Source organism: Ursus arctos, unplaced genomic scaffold (genome assembly GCF_023065955.2).
Source record: "Ursus arctos isolate Adak ecotype North America unplaced genomic scaffold, UrsArc2.0 scaffold_2, whole genome shotgun sequence".
NCBI classification, from domain to species: Eukaryota; Metazoa; Chordata; class Mammalia; order Carnivora; family Ursidae; genus Ursus; species Ursus arctos.
In genome coordinates, this window is record NW_026622874.1 from 100,519,009 (window position 1) to 100,544,324 (window position 25,316).

General features: G+C 58.6%; 1 protein-coding gene across 1 annotated transcript in view; it reads left to right on the forward strand.

Annotated features, from left to right (window-relative positions):
- The window catches only part of TNRC18 (trinucleotide repeat containing 18), an 84,999-nt gene that overhangs the window by 32,383 nt on the left and 27,300 nt on the right, over window positions 1-25,316 (forward strand). Inside the window, 13 exon segments of the mRNA XM_048224641.2 lie at window positions 1,777-1,879; window positions 2,137-2,342; window positions 2,787-2,933; window positions 3,430-3,620; window positions 4,969-5,398; window positions 6,749-7,747; window positions 12,349-12,524; window positions 13,081-13,217; window positions 13,445-13,532; window positions 13,534-13,574; window positions 15,243-15,414; window positions 16,803-17,163; window positions 20,695-20,970. Coding sequence (XP_048080598.1) covers window positions 1,777-1,879; window positions 2,137-2,342; window positions 2,787-2,933; window positions 3,430-3,620; window positions 4,969-5,398; window positions 6,749-7,747; window positions 12,349-12,524; window positions 13,081-13,217; window positions 13,445-13,532; window positions 13,534-13,574; window positions 15,243-15,414; window positions 16,803-17,163; window positions 20,695-20,970 — 3,327 coding nt within the window.

Genomic DNA, 25,316 nt, shown 5'->3' on the forward strand with positions numbered 1-25,316 from the left:
GACTCCGGGTGGCCCTCCACACCTTGGTCCTGCCTGAAGCCTGGGCTGCCCTTCTGGACTGTACTATCCCGGGGGATCCCTGCACAGGGCCCCTTCCAGTCCTTTAAGTGGGCAGGTGGCTCAGGGTCCCTTTGATATGGGAACCACATTGACACTGGAGGCCAGGAGAACCCTGGCTGGGTCTCACCCCAGCCTGGCTGTGGCAATCATCTCCCACTGAGGACCTGTCCTCTGCCTGCCACGGACCGGGAGGGGCTGCGGTGACTTTGAGCTGGCATAGACGAAGTCTGCTCAGTGCCTTTGCCGTCCGCGGCCTGCGTGAGTGGTTTAGCAGGTGGCCAGGGATGTGCCTCGGTGTCCCACAGGGGTGGGTTGTGAAGCCGCTCGCTCCCTTGCCCGCTCACACTCCTCCCTGGCTGCTGGATGTCCCCGTTGTTGGCTTTTCCCTGCTGAGTGCTCACTGTGCTTCCCTGTTGTCCTGGCCCACCTCCGAACTTCCGGGCCACCCTCCCAGGTGCTCTCGCTGTCCTAGTGTCTCCAGCTGCCTCTGGGATCCGGCCTCTTCCCAGTGCTCGGCTGCTTGCTGCCCCCCTGTGGACCTGGTCCGTGAGCACGTGGGCCTGGGTTGCTGCTGTGCCCTCTCTCTCGGAGCTCCTGCCCTTCGTCTTGGGGCTGGTAGGCTCCTGCCTTCGCAAAAGGACAGGGAGAAGCCCCTGCGCCCCTCAGCCTCTCCTGGGGGCTCTGTTCGTTGCTGGCTCCTGGTTTTGGGGGTGCAGAGGGGAGAAATGAAGGGGAGATGCTCTATGGTAGCATTCCAAGGGGGGGAAGTCCTTGCCCACGAGGGTCATGAGTGTGGGGGCCGCTGCTGGACCCCTTGTCTCCTGCAGAGTGGTAACACCTGCGTGCCGGGGGTGCTGGGCGTGGCCCCCTCCCTGAGCACGCCTCCCAGCGCTGCTGGGTCTCAAGATGCGGGTGAGAGAGCCTCAGCTGCAGTGAGTTTCTCTTTTGAGAAAAGTCTCAGGTGCTTTCTGTGTGGCCTCTGCTGCCTCCCATGCGCTGGCTGGCCCCGGGCTGCCGCACGTGTCCTGAGTTCTGGCTCGTGGTATAGAAAACACCGAGGAAGAGGGGATGGGGCAGGAGCTGGAGGAAGGTGGCAGGGCAAGGAGGGACAGAGCCCACGGTGGGTGCCCTTCTCGGGCTCCTGCCTTGCCCCCCCCCCTTTAGTTAACTGGCTGTGTGCCGGGCTGGACTTGGGGACCCGTCTTCTCTGCTCTGAGGGGTCTCGGGGGGCCGGGCGGCTGGTGCATGCTGAGCACCAGGGCAGGGACGGGGGAGCCCCAGTGGCAGTTCCCACGTTTTGCACTCACCCCCACGTGGATCGTGTTTTCTCTGGTTTTATTTTCCCGTCTTGATTCTAGAAAGATGAGCCGCACGTCTGTAAGTGCCAGAACCGTGACGGGGCCTCAGTGGGGCTTGAGGGTGGCTGCTGATTCCCTGGGACCTGGGTCTGCTCTGCTGCTTTTTTGGCTTGGGGTTTCCCCTCTGTCCTACCCACCCCGCCCCCAGAACCTGGCCTCCCGGCCATGAAGTGGGAAAGCCTTGTCGTGAATGCGCTTGGCGTTCTCATGTGACCGTCTCCCGGCGTTTGGCTGCTGTGCTGACAAGTTACAGATAGGCACCTGTGGAGGGGCCTGGCGCCCAGGACGACTGGCCGGGGGCGGGAGGGGCTTGCTGGGGCCCCGGGCTCGGGGCTCACCGCTTGCCCGCTCCCCTCAGGGCACAGCCGAGCCGATGGTGACTGTGGGGACGAGAGGACCAGGCACCGGGAGGAGCGGCTGCTGGGGGCGCGGCTGGACCGAGACCAGGAGAAGCTGCTCAGGTGAGGGCTTGGGGGCAGCCTGGGGGCTGGACGTGGCCTCTCGTCCCCGACCCTGATCCTAGGCCAGATGGCCCCACGGCCCCTCTCCCATGAGCGTGGGTCCCCTCTCCTGGGGAAGGTCCTCGGAGCAATTCTTTTCTGAGCCATAGCTGGTTCCTCTTCATGCTGGGGGCCCGCTGGGCATTCTGGGTGATACCCCTTTTCTCCCACATCTCCCAGGCCCATGGGGCTGTTGCCAATGCGTGCTTCCCTTCCAGAGAAAGTAAGGAGCTGGCTGACCTGGCCCGCTTGCACCCCACCAGCTGTGCTGCTAATGGCCTGAACCCCAACCTCATGGTGACCGGTGGCCCATCACTGGCAGGCTCTGGGCGCTGGTCCGCCGACCCCGCAGCCCACCTGGCCACTCACCCCTGGCTGCCCCGCTCGGGCAGCACATCCATGTGGCTCGCTGGACACCCCTATGGTGAGTGTGGGGTGACAACTTCCCCCTTATCTGGTGGTTGATGACAGAGTGGGCCCGATGTGTTTCTTGCCCGGAGCTCGGGGCTGGGGGCTGGTGCCGGGGCAGGACTGCGGGTGGAGGCCAGTTGTTTGTGGGACCCACGCCCGGATCTAGCTCCTATCTCCCTTTGGCTAGAGCTCGGGCCTTGCTTCCTCTCCCCACACCTCGGCTCCCTCATGTGTCTGAAGAGGGCAGTTACTAGGACACTCGCCTTGTGGGGGTCCCTCTGCTGAGCCATTTGGAGGTGGGGCCCAGGGACGGGTGGCTGTGGACATGCTTGCAGCCTGTCACCTCTCAGTTTCCTGCATGGAGGCCCCAGGAGGTGGGGGTCGGGGGAGCAGACAGAAAGGGGGTGGGCCTGGGCCCCCAGCCCCTGGCATTGACACGGGCCTGGGTCTCCCCTAGGCTTGGGCCCCCCACCTCTGCACCAGGGCATGGCACCTGCCTTCCCGCCTGGCTTGGGGGGCTCCCTGCCGTCAGCCTACCAGTTCGTCAGGGACCCCCAGTCGGGCCAGCTGGTGGTCATTCCCAGCGATCACCTGCCTCACTTTGGTAAGTGGCGGCCTTTGGGTGGAGGGCAGTGGTCGTGGTAGCCTCACCTGGAGAGACTGATCCAGATGCTAGGGGCCTTCTTGGGGGGGGTGTCCATCTAGAATAATGGGGTAGGAGGCAGACCGGGGCTTCGAGGATATTTTATGTCCGTGGTTTACCCGTGTCATAAAGCCATAGGGATCCTTGTTTTGATGAACTCCTACCCAAAACCAGTGCAGACTCTCCTCCCTGGGGCCTGGACCCCCCACCCTGGTGCCTCCCGTCCCTCGGGAGTCCCACTTGGCAGACCACTGGGGGTGGGGGGAGGAAGGCTTGGAGTCCCCATGTTGGCACGCTGCCACTGTGAGGGCCACACCTGGGGTGTAGGCAGGGCCCGTGTCCCCTGGGCCGGGGAGGCGGGTGCAGAGGGAGGCCCGGCCCAGCCCTGCCCCCCCTCTAGTGGGCCGACAGGGGCGCTGGGCGGCGGGTGCAGCCTCACTGTGCGTCCTGCCCCTAGCGGAGCTGATGGAGCGGGCCGCGGCGCCCCCGCTCTGGGCCGCCCTGTACCCGCCGGGCCGCGGCCCCCTGCACCACGCCCAGCAGCTGCAGCTCTTCTCCCAGCAGCGCTTCCTGCGGCAGCAGGAGCTCCTGTACCTGCAGCAGCAGGCAGCCCAGGCCCTGGAGCTGCAGAGGAGCGCCCAGCTCGTGGTGAGTGAGGGTGGGGTGGCCTCAGGGGGAACTGCCCCAGCCCCCTGGGGACGGAGAGGCAGATGGGTCCACAAGCAGAAGCTCAGCAGTGACGAACTGGGAGGGAGGAAAGATGGCGGGGGCTGGTGGTCAGGGAGGGCCACCTGGAGGAGGGAGCGTCTGCCCACAGACCGGAAGGAGTTGACCATGGACGGTCCCTTTGGGCAGAGGGAACAATGTGAGCAAGGCCCAGAGGCGGATGGAAGCTGGCAGGGGGCAGGGTGCGGGGAGCAGCGGGGAAACCGAGGCAGGAGAGGCAGCCTGCTGGACTGGGGAAGTTTGCATTGGATGCTGAAGAGATGCTAGGGATTCCCGCTGTTTCCTGAGCCCAGCCTGACCGCCTCCTCGAGCCTGCTGGCCGGGCTGCCTGCTCCGTGGTCCTGGCTCCCTTGTCAGGCCGGGGTGGCCTCTGACTGCCACATCGACCAATCCCATAAGATGGGAGGCACGAGGGGTTCCCTGTGTGGGTGAGCTCCGCAAAGCCCACAGCCCTCTTGCCTCCTTGTGGGCGTTCCAGGACGTCTGTCCTCTGCTTGGCCTTGTCCCTTTTCCTTTGTGCAGCGGCCACTCCAGACGAGGCCGCCGACGTGGGCCCAGGCAGCAGACAGGGCCCGGGCTTTGAGCCTTAGCTCTGGCATACGTGGCTCTGTGCCCTTGGGTGGATGACTTCACGTCTCTGGGCTTGGGTTTCGTCCTTTAGAAAGCGGAGATGGTAGTATTCGCGCGTCATCAGGGTTCAGTGAGATTTAATAATCAGGAGAGGGGCTGGTGCCGGGAGCATTTCTTCCCTGTGTCTTTTTTTTTTTTTTTTTTTTTTTGTGCTGACTGCCTGGCTCCCTGCCCCCCAGCACTGGCTGTCCTCAAGCAGCCCCCTCCCATTGCCTCAAAGGCATCAAATGTAGGAAGAGGATCCCCCTCCCCCACAGGTATTTCGAGACCCAAAGGTGATGAGGTAGGAGAGCAGTCAGGAGGTAGTGAGTTCTCCATGAAGGTAGCTATCCTAATGCCGTCCGAGTGTGGGGAGTGGGGTGGCTCCTTCATCATCAGGAGCCTCATGCCTCCGGCCTGCCCCCCTTGTCCTGACTGCGAGGCTCCCAGCAGGGCCAGGGTCTGGACTGGAGGCCCTCCCCGGCCCCGTCTGGGGTTCCACAAGGAACGCTGTGCTTGTTACACGCGAGTCCTGACGGAATGTCTGTAGCAGGGTGGGCAGCCTGCACCCTGGACCCTGCTTGAGGGGACCCCGGGGACAGGGCAGGTGCTGGGTGATGGCTCCTGCTGCGCTCACCCTGCCTGCCTGCCCCGTCCCCAGCAGGAGCGGCTGAAGGCCCAGGAACATCGTGTGGAGATGGAGGAGAAGGTGAGCAAGCGGAGCCTGGAGGCCGCAGGCAAGGCTGGCCTGGCTGCCGCGGGCCCTGGGCTGCTGCCTCGGAAGCCCCCCGGCCTGGCCGCCGGCCCCACCGGCACGTACGGCAAGGCCGTGAGCCCGCCGCCGTCTCCCCGCGCTTCCCCTGTGGCTGCCCTGAAGGCCAAGGTCATCCAGAAACTGGAGGACGTGTCCAAGGCGCCCACCTACGCCTACCCCGCCACGCCCAGCTCCCACCCTAGCAGCCCACCGCCCGCCTCCCCGCCGCCCACTCCTGGCATCACACGCAAGGAGGAGGCTCCTGAGAATGTCGTGGAGAAGAAGGACTTGGAGTTGGAGAAGGAAGCTCCCAGCCCCTTCCAGGCCTTGTTCTCGGGTAGGAGTGTGGCTCAGACCCCTGGGGGCTGCGTGCTTTCCAGACTGGAGTTGGCCTGGCTCTGGCAGAACTGATCCCCGCCGGTGCATTTACCATCCATCTGTCCAGCCCTTCCTTCCTTCCTCTGTCTCTGCGGGGCACCTGCCGTGCACCGGGCCTGCCGCCGGGCTCTGGAATGAACGCATGAACATGTGGGGCAGACCCGGCCTCTCCCACCGCACCTCAGGGGCACAGTCAGGGAAATGGGTGCTACATTAGACCCTACCTCGGGGGTGCCTGGGTGGCTCAGTCTGTGAAGCCTCTGACTCTCGATCTCAGTGTCATGAGTTCAAGCCCCATGTTGGGCTCCATGCCGGGCTTGGAAGCTACATTAAAAAAAAAAGATGCTGTTTCTGAAGGACTTGTTGTGAGGGTTAAGTGAATGAAGTTAAGAACCGTAAAAGCACACTGTGCCTGGCCCATGGGAGGTGCTGAGTTGTCACAGCAAGAACAGCACGGGGACTCCCATTCTGGGTGCCCCCTGGCCCCCCCCCCCGGGGGGCACAGGTGCTCTCGGCCCAGCCTGCACCAGTGAGATGTGTAGGCGGGTGGCCCTGATGGCGTCCCTCCTCCTGGTGGCTGTTAGGAGTGAGAGAGCGTGCTTGGGAGGATGTGAGTTCGCATTCAGGTTCTGCCACCAGAATGCTGTGTGACCTTGGGGCAAGTGGCTGCCCCTCTCTGGGGAGATTGGATGCCACGCGAATGTCTGGCACTGAGCACGTGCCTGGGTCCCGGGGCTGGGTGTGCACCCATTTCCCCCTGGTCAGGTTCCTGTGGAGCACCTGGAGCTTTCCCGGGAGCACTGCAGAGATCCGCCCGCATACCATCCTGCTCTTGGGAGAGGACACTGAGGGTGGGAGTTTAGAGTAGGAAAGTGGGGGGAGGACAGCACTGTGTTACTGTTACTTCTTGAACAACCTGGAGGCCCCAGCTCTGCTTTAATGGGCTGGGCCGAAGTGGAGGACCAGAGATGCCCCCCGGCTGGGGAAGACCGTTCGCGGTCTACTGAGCATTTGCTTCTGGGCCAGCCTCGTGCTGGGTGCTGTGAGGTTGGGGGCTAGAGAAAGAAAGCCATTTATGGTGTCTGCCTTTGAGATCTGAAGCCCCTTGGGGACAGGATGGTGGCTGATTTTTCTGTCTGTGGTTTGGGCATGCCGAAAGGCCCCAGGGGTCCTCAGATGCCCTGGAAGAGGTCCCAGCTCTCTACACTGGCCGGGACAAGAGGGTGGCCATGGGACTCCGTCTTGGCTGGTGGGTGGGGGTTGATGGAGGATGTCAGACATGACAGGTGACTCTCCGTGTCTTTGGCAGATATCCCACCCAGGTACCCGTTTCAAGCCCTGCCGCCGCACTACGGGAGGCCCTACCCATTCCTGCTGCAGCCCACAGCGGCCTCTGACGCCGACGGCCTGGCCCCCGACGTGCCACTCCCGGCCGATGGGCCCGAGCGCCTGGCGCTCTCGCCTGAAGACAAGCCCATCCGCTTGTCCCCCTCCAAGATCCCGGAGCCTCTGCGAGAGGGCCCAGACGAAGAGCCGCTGGCAGAACGGGAGGTGAAGGCCGAGGTGGAGGACATGGATGAAGGCCCCGCAGAGCTGCCCTCCTTGGAGTCGCCTCTGACGCTGCCCCCTGAGGAAGCCCTGGCAGCCCCAAGCCCCACGGCTGGCTGTGGAGGTGGTCTGCTGGAGGCCCAGGCGCTGAGCGCCAGCGGGCAGGGAGGCGTGGAGCCCCCTGGGTGCCCGGACTTTGCGGACAGGGCCGAAGCGCGGGTCGATTCACCCGGCCGGACAGAATCGTGCACAGCCGCCCCGGACCTGGGGGCGCGACTGACGCCAGAGACGCTGGTCGAGGCCAAGGAGGAGCCAGTGGAGGTGCCCGTCGATAGGCCCATGGCGGTGCCCCTGGTGGAGGCGGTGCCCGAGGAAGGCCTAGCCCAGGCGGCCCCAAGCGAGCCCCGGCCCAGCCTTGAGTTGGCAGACTGTGGCGTGCCCGCCGGGGAGGGAGAGTGCCTGAGTCTGGAGGCCCGGGAGGCCGCACCTGTGCCCAGTGGCACCTGCTTCCTGGAGGATGAAGGCTCTGACTGGTTTGTGCCCGGCCTGGAGGACCCGTTGGCTGGCATGAACGCCCTGGCGGCGGCTGCAGAGCTGCCCCAGGCCAGGCCTCTGCCGTCCCCGGGCCCCGGAGCGCAGGCCCTGGAGAAGCTGGAGGCAGCGCAGAGCCTGGTCCTGGGGCAGAGCGTCTTGCACGGCATCACCCTGCTGAGCGAGATCGCCGAGCTGGAGCTGGAGAAGAGGAGCCAGGACGTGGGAGGTGAGCCGCGATGGGTGGTGGCTTTCTATGGCATTTCTTGTGTTTTTAATTTTTGTAAGAATTTAAACATTTTGAAAATCCCCAGGATATGGTTTATTCGCGTCCATTTTTTTAAAAAGTTGAGGCAAAATACACGTAATGAAATTTACCATTTCAACTGGCTGCAGGTTAGTAGTGTTCCGAGCCCGTTCCTTTTGCTGCTCTGCCGGTCCTTGGGTTTCTTAGTGGTGACGTTTCTCCTTGTGCTGTCAGTGCTGGGTTTTCTAATGGCACTGTTCTTTGGCTTGTGGTGGACAGAAACTCTCCTTTGAACTGGCTTAGAAAAGGGTGGGGGAAATCGATTGTCTCTTGGAACCTAAGCGCGACAGTAATTAGGTAGTAAGTTTCAGGTATGGCTGGATCTGGGCATTGCAAGTCATCAGGAGTTTCTTTTCGTTCGTACCCTTCCCCATCTCTCTCTCCACCTGCTCCACTTTTCTCTCTGTTGGCCTCATTCACGGCAGGCCCACTGCCCTTATGGGGTCACCGGCACTTCCTCGCAGGCCCACAGGCCTGCCCAATTCAGCAGCCTCTCAAAAGAGGCCACCTCTTTCCTGGTAGCTCCAGCAGAAGTACTTTGATTCCTTCTCATTGGTTCCCTGGGGTTCACGCTTTCTGCAGAAGCAAACCGTGCGGCCGGGGGGATGGGAAGGAACAGGCTGCTCGTTCCGCGCCCCTCATGGGGCTTGTCCCCTCTGGGGTGCAGGGAGGGGTAGCCCTCAGAAGGAAACGGGTGCTTTCAGCCGGAGGGCAGTGAATTCTGGGCTGGGCACAAACCCACTGGTGTTCAACACAGAAACTCAGGGCATTCCAAGAAATGTGTACAGAAGGGGCTGTGGGCCAGGAGAGCCTCACCACCCCACGCTCGGCCCAGAGCTGGCACGAAGGAGGGAGGGGCCCAGGCGACAGCTGTCAGGGTGGTAATAATAGTGTTGCCAGTGTTTCGGTGCATTTTTTTTCTAGAACTTTTTCTACACACATACACTTCTAAAATTAAGATCGTTTTGTAAACAATGTTCTGTGAGCTGCCCTTTTCACTTAGCATATTCTTTAGGAAATATTTTTCAAAGCTGTGTGTCTTTAAAAATTTTTTTAGGGACAGTCGAGTTTCCAGCTAGTGGAGGCCCCAGTCTTGAGGGACCTAGTCCTAGATTGTCAGGCACTGGCTTCTGTTTTGTTTTGCTGTTGGGTAAATAATGTCATGATTATGCTTGAGGAAAAATCCTTGGCCGCACCTCTGATTTTCCTGGGGGTATATCCCAGGGGTGGAATTGCTAGGTTGGAACCAAGGCCGCATTTTCAAGGCTTGTTCATTGCCGTGGTCATGTGGCCTCCCGGAAGCTTGGACGGGTGCTGCCCACTCCCCCACAGGGGTCTGTTGTTCGGTTCTTGTTGTTCTAAAGTTCATTTTCTCTCACTTAGTTTTGTACAAAAAATTGTTTTTCAGAAGAAAATGAAAGCCCTGTTGAGTCCTGCCAGTGGCTGGTGGGTTTTCAGTGGGGGCCGCAGAGGGCCGGCGGCATCTGGGAAGGAGGGGCTGAGGGTGGATTGTCTGGTGTAGGGATTGCTGCCCACCTTTGCTCCTTTTCACATCCCTGCATCGTTTTCTGTTTGGGTGTCCTGCTTGCCCTCATTTAACTGTGTGCCTGGCACTGTTTTTGGACAAGGCTGTCCACGTGCAGCCCTTGGCACTGTCAGGTGGTGACAAGCAGTAGTAGGTGAAATGGTGGGAAGGGGACAGGGTAGAGGTGGGAAAGCCAGGGAAGCCCTTCTTGATAAAGTGACCTGAGGAAGGCCAGGGAGGAACTCTTCTGGGGAAAGCATTCCAGGCCGGTGCAAAGGCCCTGAGGTGAATGGTGTGTGTGGCACTGTGTGTGGTGGGTTGGACCGGGAGCAGAGAGGCTGGGGGTAGAGGGGAGTGGAAGGAGGAGAGTCATGGCCAAAGAAGGTTGGCGGGATGGGGAGGGGTGGGTCCCTGGGCAGTCCTGGAAGAGGGTTTGGAGTTGCAGTGATAGTATCCGATTTAAATAGGGTCATTTTGGGGGCTGTGTGGACAATGCTGCTGGGGCAACGGTGGCGGGTGGAGGTGAGGAGCAAGAGGATTCTGAGTGGAAGTTAAGCTGCAGCCAGCGGGCTTTGCCAGACTCCATGCAGGTGTAAGAGCGGCTCCCGGGTTCCTAGCCTGAGCCCCTGAAGAGCCGACTTGCCAGGAAGTAGAGGGTGTGTGTGTGTGTGTGTGTGTGTGTGTGTTTGTGTTTGTGACCTGCAGCTGCTTTCTGCAGTGGAGGCGTGGCCCGGGGCTGGATTTGTGACCCTGGGCTGGCAAGTGCACTTGGGAGGTGCTGGTGTGTAGGGGTGTGCCCTGCAAGGGTGAGGGGGTCCTGGTGGCTGTCTAGTCTTCTCAGCGGCTGCTGCTGGGATCCTGAGCTTCAGTCCTCTGCAAAAGGCCCCAGGTCACATTTAGAGCTTCCCCGTGGCCCACGGGTCACGTCCGTGCTGGTACAGCCCCAGGGCTGGTGTATTAGTTAGCCGGGGGTGCCGTCACAAACACCACAGGCTGGGGGACTCAGATAACAGAAACGTGTCCTCTTACAGTCCGGGGGCTGAAAGTTCTAGATCAAGGTGTGAGCAGGGTTGGGTCCTGCTGAGGCCTCTCCCCCTGTGTCCTCGCATGGTTGCCCCTCTGTGCCTGTGTCCAGCGTTCCCCTTCCTGTAGGGACACAGCCCTCCTGGATTAGGGCTCCCCTATATGACTTGACTTTAACTTGATTTCCTCTTTAGAGACTCCAAATAAGGTCAATTTCTGAGGTACCGGGGTCAGGACTTCGACGTGCGGATTTGGGCGGACACGGTTCATCCCGCAGCAGCTGGCCTGGAGTCGTCCAGGCTGCCCTGGGCTGTCAGTCATGAGAGCCCCCAGCAAGACCGCGTTTGGAGGGTGAAGGAGGTGACAAAGCTGCACCTTGGTCCCCTCTTCTGTAATGGAGTGGCCCTCTCCTGCCTTACCCAACGGCTAGGAATCTTACGGCTCGGGGGACCTTGGGGGGTGGGCTGGCGCACCCACCTCCCCTCATACCATCCCCTTGTGAGCTGATGGGGTTCTCCGCTTTGCAGCCTCCTTTTCTGTAAGGCTGTGAAAGCAAAACCCGTGGCGCCCACTCGCAGGGTCACGCCTGGTTGTCCCTGCCTGGGGGAGTACTGCTGACATCTAGTGGGTAAAGGTAGGAGGTGCCACTACGCCTCCTACAGCGCATGCGCGGGAAGGCCGCGCCGGTGGCAGAGGGTGAGCTGACCGCAGCGTGGGTGGCGCCGAGGTCGAGCAGCCCTGATCTGTGCGGATCATCATTCATGTTGATTTTATGGAACTGTACACATCGGTAGTAAAGAACAGACTTTTTCCCTCAGGTACATGTGAAAAACTAGTAACACAAGTACATGCACAAAAATCAATTGCATGTTAGATCACAAAACACCGGTTTAAAAAAAAAATTAAAACTCCTTTTACTTTGGGAGAGACTGCAGGGGACATGGGCCCCCATGAGCCTCTGCTGAGATTGAGCTGGTGCCCTTTCTGAAGGGTAGCTGGAATTTTTATGAGAGGGAGAGATGCACGTACCTTGCTCACGTTATTCACACAGGTAGGAATTCTCCTAAAACACGTGTGTCCTGACTTGTGCCTATCCACCCACCACCAAAAAAAAAATTTAGAAATGAGCAAAGTGTCGTTATGGAGGTTTATTAGATTAACTAAAACTCAGCAGTGCAAGAGAATTCTAGGCAGTGGTTCCTGGGTTTGGCCACATAAGATTGCGGATATTCTGGTGTTTTTGAGCTGCAGAAAGAACAGTTTTTATAAGGTTCAGGCTAATAACATGGTAGATCTTCGTTACGCGGTACTGGGATCAAAGGTGAAGTGTGATTCCGTGTGTGTGGGTTTGTGACGTTTCTGTATTTATCAAGATGCCCACGGATGTCACGTGTGTTTGAATGCGGGCGACTGTTTTTGGGGCCTTCTACCAGAACGTCAGCAGTGGCACTTCCAGTGTCAGGGGCCACTTTGCCGGGGAGGGGAAGGTTTTTGTTTCTTCCCACCTTTCTGCCTGGTTTGTATTTTCTGTGTTCTCGTAACTACTTTTACAGTTTGTAAAACTTAACTCGGGCTCCTTTTTTTCTGAAAATGAAAACCATGCATATTCCTCATGGAAACTTGAAAGGGCCGAAAAGCAGAAAGAGGCACACCCTGGAAAGTACCACTGCCGATGCTCGGCCCCTCTCAGTGACTTTGTGCAGCTGTGGACATTTGGAACAGGGCCGTGCTCTGTGCCCCGGCTCTCACTCATTCTCCTAGCTTAGCACCATTTCTTTCTTCTTGGAAAGACTGCGGACCAGTCAGCATCCTGGGGGCCGTGTGGCCTTGGACAGGCCCAGAGCTGGTCCTGGGCCTCATTCTCCTCCCTATGCGGGGTCTGAGTGGGGTTGGGGGCAGTGTCCGTGAGTCCTGCCCCCAGGCTGCATGGTGGGGCGGGCACGGAGGCATGGGCTCACCTGCCTTCTGTGTGCAGGTGCAGAGCGGGGCCTGGCGGTGCGGCCCTCGCTGGAGAGCCTGCTGGCAGCCAGCAGCCACATGCTGAAGGAGGTGCTGGACAGCCCCTTCGTGGACCCGCTCAAGAACCTGCGGCTTCCACGGGAGCTGAACCCCAACAAGAAGTATAGCTGGATGCAGAAGAAGGAGGAGCGGGTGAGGTGTCCTGGGCCTGGTTGTGCCTGCCTGTGGCCTGGGGGGGTGGCAGTGGAGGTGGGTCGATGCCATCTTGCTGGGGACATGACTGGCTTCGGAGTAGGAAGGGCCTGATCTGAGTCCAGCTTCCGCCACTGACTTGCTGTGCAATCCTGGGCAAGCTGTTTCCCCTTTCTGGGTCTCAGTTTATCCACGTGATAATGGGTGACAGCCTGATGGGTTGGCAAGGGCAGGCCTGGCTGTGCCCCTTGCTGCCTGTGGGCCCCGGGCAAGAGCATCGCCTCTCCGAGCCTCCATCTGTAAGTGATGGATAACACGATGGCCCACACTGCTAAAGCAGCTGTCTTGGGCCATTCTGCCCTTGACTCAGCCCTGCAGAGTTGGGTTTTGATCTCTGTCCTGCGTTCTGCCCACGGCCTTGGCTAGTAAGGGGTAGAGATGGGGTTCGAGCTGGGCCCTTGTCACCATCAAGCCTCACCATGTCTGTCTGGGCAGACGCCTAGTCAGGTAGTGGGAGCTGGTGGGCGTCGGCATCCTCACCCCGCTCTCCCCGCAGATGTATGCCATGAAGTCCTCCTTGGAAAGCATGGATGCCATGGAGCTGGACTTCCGGATGCGGCTGGCCGAGGTCCAGCGGCGGTACAAGGAGAAGCAGCGAGAGCTGGTGAAGCTGCAGAGACGCCGCGACTCCGAGTGAGTGTGCACCCCAGCCATATCCCGCGGCCCGGGCCAGCCGGGTGACAAGGCCACAGCAGGTGGCGCCCTGGTTGGGCTCTTGTAGGCGCTGGCGCTCAGTAGGTTGGCTGCGGTAGGCCATTAGAGGTGTGTGTGGACCCGAGTGACGTGTGCGTATCGTGTGTCCTTCTCCGCGCCCCCTCCAACCCCCCAGGTTCACAGCCAAGCGTGTGATTCTTTTTAAGGGACAGGCGCGAGGAACCCCATAGAAGCTTGGCACGCAGAGGCCCTGGCAGGCCGAGGAAACGGACCCACGCCCTGAGCGCCCTGTCGCCCCCCCCGCAAGAGAGGGAAGAGCCGCAACAGTAGCGGAAAGTAAGGCTGGCCCCTCGGTGGGTCGGGAACTGGCACAGAGCTCGGAGGGGAGGAGCACGGGCCCGCAGAGGGCCTGCGTCTGGGCACCGGGGACCTCGAGTCCCTTGGGCTCTGACCCACCTGGTTTGGTAGCTCTCGGGGAGCACGGTGCGCGCTGCCCGGGCCAGGAGGGTGAGCCAGGCGAGTGGCGAATGGACAGGCAGACTCATTCACCCAGCACCGAGTGGGCAGATGATCCCAGGGAGAGAGGTGTCCGTGCCATCAGCTAAGCGCTTCACACATCTTCCTGCCACACCTGCTTCCTCCATGGTTAGGGACTAATCCCCGCTCTTCTCCACGTACCTCCTCCCTGCAAAGGGATCTGCTGAGCTCCAGCCCTGCTGGGATGGGCTCTGACTTGTGCTGTCACTTGGTTCCCTGTGTGACTGACAGTGTCATTCCTGTCCTCCTGGCCTGACCCGTTGGCTAGTCGCACCTGAGCCTGCGACCCAGGGCTGCTCCTTTGTGTGCTCCTTGAGTGGCGGCAGAAGCTACGTGGGGCACCTCTGGAAGTTTTCTTGAATGGTGGCTGGACTGAGAGCTCTTTCTGCAGGCGGGGGCACAGATGGGAATGATGCTGCGGTCTTCCTGGGTGTCAGGGAGTAGCGTGAACCGAATGAGGCCCATCAGGGGAACGGGGTTGGAGTGCGCCTCGGCCTGGGACATCCGGGCTGGGCAGACATAGGCGGCCCGGTGCTTGGCTTGAGGAAGCAGAGGGGGCCGCAGGGTGGCTTCAGAAGGCATAGGAGCAGCAGAGGGTTGGCCACAGGTCTTGTCAGAAGACCACCCCAAGGGCCCCCGTGACTTGCATTTATTCTCCTTGGATGTTCCTGTTGGAGGAGAGGATGGAGACGGGAAGAAATCCCCTACAACCAGCCAAAGGAGGGTAGGGAAGCAGTTCCTGAAGACAGCAGAGGCTGGGGCCTCCAGCAGGCAGCCACTGGATCGGAGCACAGGCCCCGGAGGTGGGCGCGCTTTCTCGCTTTTGAGTCCCGGCTCCATCCAGCGTTTATCGTGACCTCGGGCTGGGTGCTAGCCTTTTAGAGCCTCAGTTTCCCCCTGTGTAAAAACCAGTACGTAGAACATTGTTTTGTGGCTGAAATAACGAAGCGCTGACGTAGAACAAAGCACACAGCACCAAGTAAAAATTAGTTGCTGTTATTACTTGTGAGGGCTTAGCTTAAAGGAGGCAAGAGCAGCCTTCAGCCTGGGACCATATCCTGACTGTCTTAATCCCGGGGGTACAGGAGAACAGCCAGTGACTCTTAATCCCCCTCCCATCCTGGGAGAGTTCCTTGACATTTCTGATCCTTGTTCTTGGCACGTTTCGATAAGGCGTGTGTGTGTGTGAGAGTGTATGTGTGAAGAAGCACGAGAGAGAAAGAGGCCAGCAGAGGGTACTGCCTCAGAGAAGTGTTCTTCTTTCCTGTTAAACTCCCATTCTGCCCCATTCACAAATAGAATCCCAGCACCATAGCTTCACAGGCTCTGTCTCCCCAGATCTGTCACTCTGCCATCACTGTCTGTGCTTCAACGTCCAGAGCCCACCCTTCAGGGCTGTGAGGGCGACCCCCATGCCTTGAGTCTTTCCTGGCCAGGGTGTTGACCAGCAGTGCATCTGGATTTCAGGCTGAGCAGTAAGCCCCTGCTGACGTCGGAGGAGTACGAGCTTGGAGCAGGGATGAGGAAGAGACACAAGGGACCTGAGGAGGAACATGATGCCCTCGTTGGAACGGGGAAAGTGAGGGGCAGGAACCAGCCTTGGGACGAGCACGAAGCCTCATCAGACTTCATGAGTCAGGTCAGTAAGCCTGTCTTCCAGGTGTGCTGCCATCTTAGGGTGGAGGGTCTGGAGGATACGCCAGAGTTCACGCTCCCTCTACAGGTTTCTTGACCCTAGTCCTGCACAGAAACTGTAGAAATGATTGCCTTAGTGCCAGAGGGACTGTCCTCCAGTCTTCCTTATTGCACAGAGGGAGAAATCAAGGCCCAGAGAAGGTCAGAGACTTAACCGAAGTAGCACGGCCTCAGGTAGAGCTGAGACTGAAAGCCACATCCCCTGTGTGTGCTCCATGACCCTTTGCTGAAGCCACGAACAGAGACTGCAAGTTCTTAACCAAATAATGCAATTACTGTTGTTTAATAGTATAATTGTCTAACGAGCAGCTTCACCATTCTGTAGTTCTAAGAAACAAGGGCTTGATGCCATTGTAATTTCCTTGTGAACTCTCAGGGGTAATGGGGTGCGAGCCAACTCCTTGATTTTTCTTATTTCTCAGAGCATTGAAATGGTCCACTTAAGGTCTTTGTCTCTAAATACTAATGTACCTTGTCATCCCTCCTCGTAAAGCTCCACACAAGGGGACTGTTTCTGTTGATTTGGCCATCAGAGGGAAATACTCACATAAGGGAGACTGGATCTGGGAGGAGGGAACAAAGCCAGTCTGTGTATTAGGATCCTTTACTTGCAAATTGTGAAGGATACTTCTTGCGGTTTCAATGACTCTATCCCAACTTTCTCCCCCCGTATAAGTTACCTGATAAAAGAAAATAGAGCTAAAACATTCAAGTGAGGGGCATTAATGGCTTTGAAACTGCACATTTCCCTTTGACAACAAATGACTATCGCAGACGTGCAACCAGGAATTTAATCTGTGAGATCTCCAATAGCTCTTTCCTGCTTTGGGCATCCGAGGCACACTCGAGGCATTCTCTTGGCAGCTTCGGCCCATTTAGTTGGATGGGCCGATTTAGGCTTTGCTGCAGTCTTCCTGGGCTGCTTTAGGTGGTCGAGTTAAACAGATCAGCCATCTAGGATGTGAGGTTTCTATCTTGGTTCCGTGTCTCCCTCCTCACCACCACCCCTCAAGCATCAGCAGGGCTGCTTGCTTGAAGGGCTTCCCTAAGAGGCACCAGAGAGCATCGGGGAGAGCCGGTGGCAATGCCAGCGTTAGTGATCGCTGTACCCGCAGTAACAGCACCGTGATAAGACTTTGTGGGCCTAATCTCGGTTCACCTTCAGGACAACCCCAAGAGGCCTGCCCATGATTATCCCTGTTTTACGCAGCGGGAAGAACTGAGGCTCAGAGGGGTTCAGCCACTTGCCGGAAGCCACAGAGGCAGGGAGAAGGGGCTGAAACCCACTCTCCTGTTTTGCCAAGTGTCTTAACCCGTGACTTCCCTCTACAGCTGAAGATTAAAAAGAAGAAGATGGCCAGTGACCAGGAGCAGCTGGCCAGCAAGCTGGACAAGGCCCTGTCCCTCACCAAGCAGGACAAGCTCAAGTCGCCCTTCAAGTTCTCGGACAGTTCTGGGGGGAAGTCAAAAGGGAGCGGGGGCTGCAACAGGTACTTGACGCCCTACGACAGCCTGCTGGGCAAGGACCGGAAGGCGCTGGCCAAAGGCCTCAGCCTGTCCCTCAAAGCCTCCAGAGAAGGTAAACACAAAAGGGCTGCCAAAGCCAGGAAGATGGAGGTGGGCTTCAAGGCCAGAGGCCAGCCCAAGTCGGCCCACTCCCCGTTCGCCTCGGAAGTGAGCAGCTACTCCTACAGTAAGTAGCGGACGCCGCGCCGCCTCCGGGCGCTTCCTCTTGCTCCTCAGTCTCCTCTTTCTGTCTCTCTCGTGGGCGCTCGACGGTCTCTCTTCGCCGTGCGCGGCTCCACACCGGAAGTGTGTGCGGGCCGGGGGCGGGGGGGGGGTGTGCGGAAGTGCCTGTGATTGGCGGGCAGGAGCGGAAGTCGGCCTGCCGTCTTGTACCGGTCTTCCGTTCGTTTGTGGGAAAGTGGTGGGTGCGGAGGCCTTTGCGCCACAGTCGGCGGCTGCTCCGCCTGGAGCGGCGGCTTGTGACGACCGTAGAGAGGAGCCGGCCTGCCCTGTCCACGGGCGGCTCTCCGGCCAGGGGTTCGGAGGAGCGGCGTCTGTCCGCAGAGCGCATGCCGTGCTGGGCAGCGCACTGAGGGCTGTGCAGGCCGCGCTAGCCTTTGTGTTTCTGACCCTCCGGGTGGCTGCCCCGCCTTGTGCCGGAGGATGGACCGCCCGGGTCGGGAGCGTAGAGCAGCGAAGCGCAACCGCTGCCGGACCGAGGGGGCTGCGTAGCCACTCACTGGCCGGAGTCTGCCGCACGGGAGCTCCTTCCCTGGGCACTCGGGAGCGCAGTTTTCCTGAGCCGGGGTCCCCAGCCTTGGGCCTGGGATCCGCCCCGCTGGCTCTCCGTGGCCTCTGGTGGCGCATAGTAGGTTCTCCTGGGTGTGCGTGCGCTCACGTCGGGCTCTCAGTGGCGTCTTGTGGGCCCGGGTTGCCGCATCGCACAGTCGGTGCTCCTAGGCATGTGTGTGCAGATGGCTGGCCCTTCACAGACTTTGGTGGCATGGTAGGTGCTCCTGTGTGTGCGCCCACGGCAGCTCTTGGGGGTCTCTGGTGGCCCCGGGACACTGTATGGCACCTAGTAGGTGCTGTGTGTGCAGATGGCTGGTCTTCTACAGGCCTCTGGTGCGTAGTAGGTGCTCCTAGGTGTGTGTGTGGGTGGATGGCTGGCTCTAGGGCTTCTGGTGGCGTGTAATAAGTGCTCCTAGGTGTGTGTGAGTGGAGCCCCTAATGCCCAGGACCCACACGCGTGAAGCCTGTGGCCACTGTAGGAAGGCCAGGAGGGGCTTCATGGCTCCTGGCAGTTGTCAGCAGGGTCTGTTGCTGGAGTCCCCAGGCCCTAACTGGGGTGGAAGGCTTTTTCATTGGGACTGCCTGGACGTGTGTGTCTGGGCTTTTGATTGGCTCTGCGTGGTTCATTGGAGAAATGGTTGAATGTGAGGTACAAGAAAGTAGACACCTGTAATGTGATTAAAGTTTGTTTTCTTGAGGAAAGGGAATAAAGTTTTTATGGACTTGGAGTTAAATTATCATTGCCTGCCTCGCAGGGCTCTTGTGAGCTCCAAGTGCTCATGTTGGTAAAAGCTGGCAGTCGCGCGAGATTAAGCTGCTGCTGTTGTGTTTTGTTTTGTTTTGTTTTAAACATTCGTATGTGTGGTTGCTCAGGGCTAATGGGTCTCTAGGGCTGATGCAGAGATGAATGTGAGGTAAACAGCTCCTTTGTGCCTTAGGTGTTGAGGACATATGTGATTGCCATAGCTTTTGTGGCCCTCAATTCGGATGGGTATGATCTGAACAGCAGTGCCCAGGCCCATGGCCACCATGAGCTCATCTCAGAAACTCATAGCTCTGGAGGAGGAGGGAAGGAGGACTTTTCCCGTGATCTTTCCATCTCTGCAGGTTTTAGAATGACGGAGTGGGGAGGATTGCTGCTCCTTTGACTGCCAGAAGAATCCTGTACTCCTCGCACTTATAGGGGGTTGGGGTACATCTAGAGGCTAGAGATAAGCTCAGTCCCTGAGGTCTTTGGAGTGCTCTGAGCCAGTGAGTCTACTGTGTGCAGATGTTTGCACCCACAAAGCCATGTTCAGATTGCTAGTCTGTTAAACCTGTGTTGAACATTCCACTGTCCAGGTGAGAGAAGGGAGTTAAAGTTGCAAGAAAGAGATCAGAAGATCTGTGTCCAACTAGATGCTGGCTATGTTACGCGGCTGGCTCTGGAGAGAGCTCTTGCTTTTTTTTTTTTTTTTTGAAGTAGGCTCTATGCCCAGCGCAGAACCCAGCATGAGGCTCGATCTCATTATCCTGAGATCAAGACTTGAGCTGAGATCCAAGAGTCTGTTGCTTAACCGACTGAGCCACCCAGGTGCCCCTTGTTTGTATTTTTCATGTTGGCTTTTCTGTAGGTAAATGAGAGGACGCAGTCACAAAGAGGTAAGAGTGTTTTCTAGCACAGAGATGGCTGGCAGGACATGGGAAGAGAGAAAGCTGCTTTCTTTCTCACTTTGGGTTGTAGGGGTTGGGGGGCATGCCTGGTGGGAAGCCAACTTGGTTGTCAGCACCCACCGAGCCTGGGATGTGGCCTTGGAAAGGATGGACAGGGGCCTGATGGGGCTTGTCCACGTCACCCCTATCTAGAGTTTTGAGGCGATCCTGCAGTTGGGGTCTTGGTTGGAGTGGAAAGGATAGATGATGGAGGAGGCAGCCAGAAGACACTACCTCTGCCTCATCTCCCGCCCCCAACACACGTACACACACATTCATGCACACACGTGTAGCTTCTCGTGGACTTGGAGATGGCAGGTGCTTCCAGAGCTGTAGCTCTGTTCCTTACTGTTCCTCATGTTCAGAGTGGATTTTATCAGATCAAGGGATTACAGTCTTCGGCTATGGAGCCATTTTTTCCAGTGAAATCTTGCTTGACAGCCCCATACATAAAACGGATCAAAATGGTGTGAGGATGTTTAGGATGGGGTTGGAAGGGGCCAGAGTGTGCCTGCTTGACGGCTCCCCTCCCCACCCAAAGCTGGGTGATCCTCTCCTAGGAAAGCTTGAGAACCCTGGCCTTCCCCCCTCCGGTGCAGTAAGGTAGGAGACTCGGGAAGCCAGCAGCAGTGTGCTGGTAATGTGGCCTTTTGATAGGAAAATGTTTGGGGGGAACCCTTGAGTTGGAACATCACTTGCCAATTTCCTTGGTGTAACTGCTTTCACGATGGCCATTGTGATGCCGCTGGGCGGGGAGTTGGGACGTGCGTGCGTGATTGCTCTCATGAGGCTGCGCCACTGGAAACTGGTCTTCTGGGGCAGAAGAGCTTTACCCGAGCCCTTCCTTTCTTGGGTCTTGTTCCTCCCCAGAAGGAGCCTGTGGGCTGGGTGCAGTGACCTCCCTGGCCCTGGGTGAGACCTTCCTGAGAGTGGGGCTCCTGCCTCCCCCTGGGGTCTGGAAAGGCTGTTTGCAGAGGTGGCTGTGTGGGCGGCCGCCAGCCTGGAAAGGATGAGCTCTGTGAGGACTGCAGCTGGGGGGCCTTCTGGGCGAGAGGTGAGAGTTCAGGCAGGGAGAAGAGGTCCAGGTGGTGGCTTGTTGCATGGCCAGTGGGCATTCGGACCTCTTTGCCCGGGCACGCGCCAGGGCGTTCTCAGAACCACTAACAAGAGACAGCTCCCCCCTCCCCTCCCAGCACTCTATGACTTACTTTATTAAAAACTACTTTGACTGCAGATACGGACTCAGAGGAAGACGAAGAATTCCTGAAGGACGAGTGGTCTGCCCAAGGCCCGTCCAGCTCCAAACTGACGTCTTCCATCCTGTGTGGCATGGTGGCAAAGAATAGCAAGCCGGCTGGAGGCCCCAAGCTGACCAAGAGGGGCCTGGCGGCCACCCGGACTCTGAAACCCAAGCCGGCCGCCGGCAGGAAGCAGCCCTTTTGTTTGCTGCTTCAAGAGGTCGAGGCCCGTTCCTCCTTCAGCGATTCTTCGGAGGACTCGTTTGACCAAGGTTACTAGCTCCAAACACAAAATACCTTCCGTGTTTTCTAGCGAGAGAGTGAGTGAGAGAGAGCGCGAGAGAGCGAGCGCGAGCGAGCGAGCACGCAGGAGATGGCAAGGAGATGGCGGGCAGAGGTGGCCCGTCTGGGACACCTCGGGAAGGGCGGCCGTCTAGGTTCTCGGCAGCGTAGCCTGCCGTATCCTCTGAGTCCTATTTTTGTTCTTATTTGTACCTGTATCATTGTGATAACGCCACGGCCTGGCTCTTTTTGAGCTTTTATACGGACTGTTTTTAGTCTTCACCCTCCTCTGCGCTCCCCGTCTCCCCCTCCTCGCCTCCTCTGCCCCCCTAGACCGCAGGCCTGGGTCGGGTTCTCTCGGGCGCGGCCGGAGGAGGCCTCCCGAGGGACATTCTGTAAATGGAATTCTGTCGTGTGGGCGTGTGACTTGATGTTTGTACCGCGATTTTGGTAATACCAAGCTTTATTAAACATACCGAGTTCATTTTTAACTAAACCCGTGTGCCTTGTCTCTCTTGCTGTGTCCTTACTAGACCATTAGGTTGCCGCCCCCTCATTCGTTCCTCCTTCCCCCCCCCCCCCGCCTTCTCCCCGCCCCACAAGGGGTAGAGCTGGGATATGCTGTCTGGCGCTCTTCTCTATTATTCAAATATCCCTGGTAGCTGTTGGCATGTTCATGCTTCAGGTTTCAAGTCAACTGCGTTCACCTCCAGCTTCATCTTTTGTTTTTTTGGTTTTATTTTTTTTTAGCTGCTTGTTTGTTTGTTATTTTCTTAAAGCTCTATTTCTATGTAATAGTGGTTTAAAAAATATAAACGCTTGTTTTCTAACACATATTTCTGTTTTAAAGGGCGTGTAGGCAGTGCAGGGTCAAGACCATTTGCTGCCCCGAGTTTTGTTGTGAGATTTGAAAGCGTGGGCTTCGTTGCCATGTTGAGCGGCGGGGCCCAGGCTTCAGAGAGAGCACTGGTCTCTGAGCCCACAGGCCTGGTCTGTTGGCAGCCCCGCCCCGCCCCCTCATCCGCCTCACCTGTGGAGAGAGGGTGGGGTTCAGTGATCCCTGTGAACATCCTGGCTCCCACTTCCCGGGTTAGAAGCGTCCCCCGGGGCAAGTGGGGGAGCCAGAGGGTCGTTAAGTGTTTCCTCACCCTGGTTTAGGATTTGCTTCAGGGTGGACCCCCTTCGGGGATTCCCAGAGCCAAGACCCCATGCCCCCTGAGTGAGGCCCAGGCATGTAGAGGCCAACCTGGATGGGAACCGGCTCGGGCCCTGGGACCGATGCTACCCTGATTCAGGCTGTGCTCCCATTCCTGGTCTGCCTTCTCCCTGCCCACACCTCCCATCCTGACTTGCCCAGATCCATTTTGGGTGACCAGGAGATGACACAGCAGGGAGCCAGGTGCCCTTGGGACCCACATTCTCTTGGGCTGCTGCCACACCTGAGCGAATGGAGTCTGGCCAAGGAGGGGGGAGGTCACTAACTCCCCAGTCAGCCTCATTTGCCCCTAGCTCTGGCCTCTGTGAGACCAGTCTGGCTGGTTCACCATTCTCCTCCCTCCCTGACCCCTTCCTCTCCCCCCTTGGCTCCTCCCCTTTAAGGCCAGAGTTCCAGCTTCCCCGTGTTTAAATTCTCCTGCCCCAGCTCGGACCCCATAGAGAAGCAGGAAGCCCCTCCGGTTGTCTTTGCACAGGGCCATTTGCCCCGAGTGGGCAGAGGGAGCCAGGGGGCCCTCAGACCAGGCCGGATGCAGCAGAGGAGAGAGCCCAGATAGGGGGAGGGGAGGGGCCCCGCTGCACACGTGTGCTGGTCAGGTCTTGACAGGGATATTTGGGTAATAGGGTCTTCCTGACATCTGGTACTAAAACACCTGACTGCTTGGCTTTCTAGTGTCTGCTCTCTCCCCCCAGCAGCTTGACCATACCTTCACCCTTGATCCCTACCCATGATGCTTTGAATGTCTGTTTTGGTCTCTTGCATTTGCTCTCACGCTGCACTCTGGACGCAAAGCGAAGGCTGGGAGTAGGGCAGACGGCGCAGCGGGTCACTGAGCTTGGGTCCGAGCCTGGCTCGTTGCTCCGTAGGTAGGCAAAACCCTTTTCTTTGTGTCCCCTCTGCACCTCCCCTCCTCGGGGTTTGCCCCCATCGGCTATGGCAGCAGCGGATTGCTTTGGCATTTATTGATCGGGTTTTGGAAAACCAAATCAAACCAAGTTACAACAGACAACCCCACGCACTGAGCCAAGAGGTTTTTGGTGTTTTTTTGTTTTTGTTTTTGTTTTAATAAAAAAAAGTTTTTCTGTATTGCCTTGGCCTTCTTTGTTGGGACTTTTTCTCCCTCTGCCCTTGGCAAGCTCTGTTGCCTCAGGTGTGGACAGCTCCAGAAAGGTTTTCTTGGTCCTGAGACCTCCCCCCCCTGCTCCCCCGCCCTGCCCCACAGACCCCAGCCTGAGCAGACCAGCCACTGTGGGAAGCAGCCAGTGGGGGCTTTTCAGGCTCGCAGCAGCCGGAGGCGGGGAGGGTCTCCTTAGACCAATCTTGCTTTATGGGAAACAAACCCTGGTTTTGGCTTTTTCCTTCCAAGCACTTTTCCATGTCAGGGTGCTGGGATTGGGCTGCTGCTGGCCGACTGGTATCCGATGTAGACATTCCGGGTATCCAGAAACCCTAGAGCCAGCCCTCCCCCACCGGACGTGGTTGGTAGGGAATCCTTCTGGATGGGAGAGAGTTCTGGAGTCTCCACACCTGAGCAGTCAGGGAAGGCGTTCTCTAGAAGGGAAAACTGGTCACACGTCTGACTCTGTGCCCCCACCCCAGCCAGCACCCCCTCCCACCACCCTGCTCGAATTGGCCAACCCCAGGGAGGCCTGATGTGGGGGACCCAGGCGCTGCCGAAAGTCTGCCTACACTTAGCCTGCTTTGCCGCTGTGGCCCACTGGGGCGGAGACAACCATGTGATGTCCGCAATGTGAATGGATCGCAAGTGTGCACTGCCTGCTTGCCGCCTGCCTGCCCCGCTGGCCTTCATCCTGCTTCATCCATTGCTCTGGGAGCCGGGCCTCCTCCTCCTCCTCCTCCTCCTTTTAACAAACCTCTGTCTCTGCCTCCTTCCTTTCCTAACTCCCTTCAGGGATTCCTTAAGCTTATTTCCCCCTCCCTCACCGAGGGGTCACTCAAGAGACCCAGGCTCCCTTAGAAAAATGGGTAGACAACCCCTGCCCCCGCTGGCGCACCCGGGGCCACCACTTTGGGCTGCTAGTTGCACGCAAGCAAGCAGGTGGCTTGGGGCGTGGCGGGAGGATGTGGAGTTGACTGTGTCTGCCCCTCTCTATTCCCTGAGCCCAGGCGCTCCCTGCCCAGGATAGAGCATGGGGGGTTACTGGCCATGTCTCTATGTCCCTTCCTTTTTGTTCTGCAGAAAGTTGCCTCCAGCCTTGCCTGGCCCTGCCCTTGGTCAGTGGCCCCAGAGCCACCTTCATGGTCCCAGCACTCCAGGCAGACAGGCACCTTTGGGCAGGTATCCCTTGGGCGTCCCCTGGGCAGTTAGCCCCCGACGCTCTCGCCTGCCCGCCCTTGCGGTGTTAGGCTGTCTCCCTGGGAAGGTCAGAAGCAAGCTTGTTACCTCCCTGCAGTCTCTTCTCTTGGTGGAGAGCTTGGTTCCTGTGCAGGGAACACGGCTTTCCTTGGCCTCCCTGCTGGCCTGCTCCCTGCCCCACCTTTGTTCCTATGGCCCTCGCTGGGCTCAGGGCTGTAGGTCCCCGGGTGGCCGGCCAGTTCCTGGAGAGAAGCACTAAGTCCCTATTCACCAACTGGAGAGACAGGCTGGAGCATCTTCAGATTCTTTCCCAGAGACTGGGTGACGTGACGGCCAGGCAGCCCTGGGTTTGAGCTCTGCTTGAGCGCTTGGCCACACTGAGCCTGGGCTGACCTGCATGCCCGCTCCTTTCGCAGCCCCCCATGGGTCAGGAGGTGGAGCCAGCTTGTGGCTCCCTTGGCCCTGGGGGACGGCGGTTTCTTTTTGTAGAACAGGCTGGGGCTGTTTCTGTTTGGTCCTTGTTGAGCCTGCAAAGTGTTTTCTTCTAAACACTTGTGATCCTGTTAGGAGTCTCCCTTTAGCTGGGTCGCTGGGCTGGGACGGCCACCCCATGCCACAGAGGAGCAGATGCTCACAGAAAGTGCTCACAGAGGGCCAGGATTTGCCCCAGGCTTCCCAGCTCGGGGGTGTTGCTGGGAGTCAGCTTTGGACCCCAGACCGTGCTCGAGAAGAGCTCAAACTCCACTTCCTCCTACCACCAGCCCCAGACCCCCAGGCACCTGAGTCCCTGGGGCCCTCCCCCG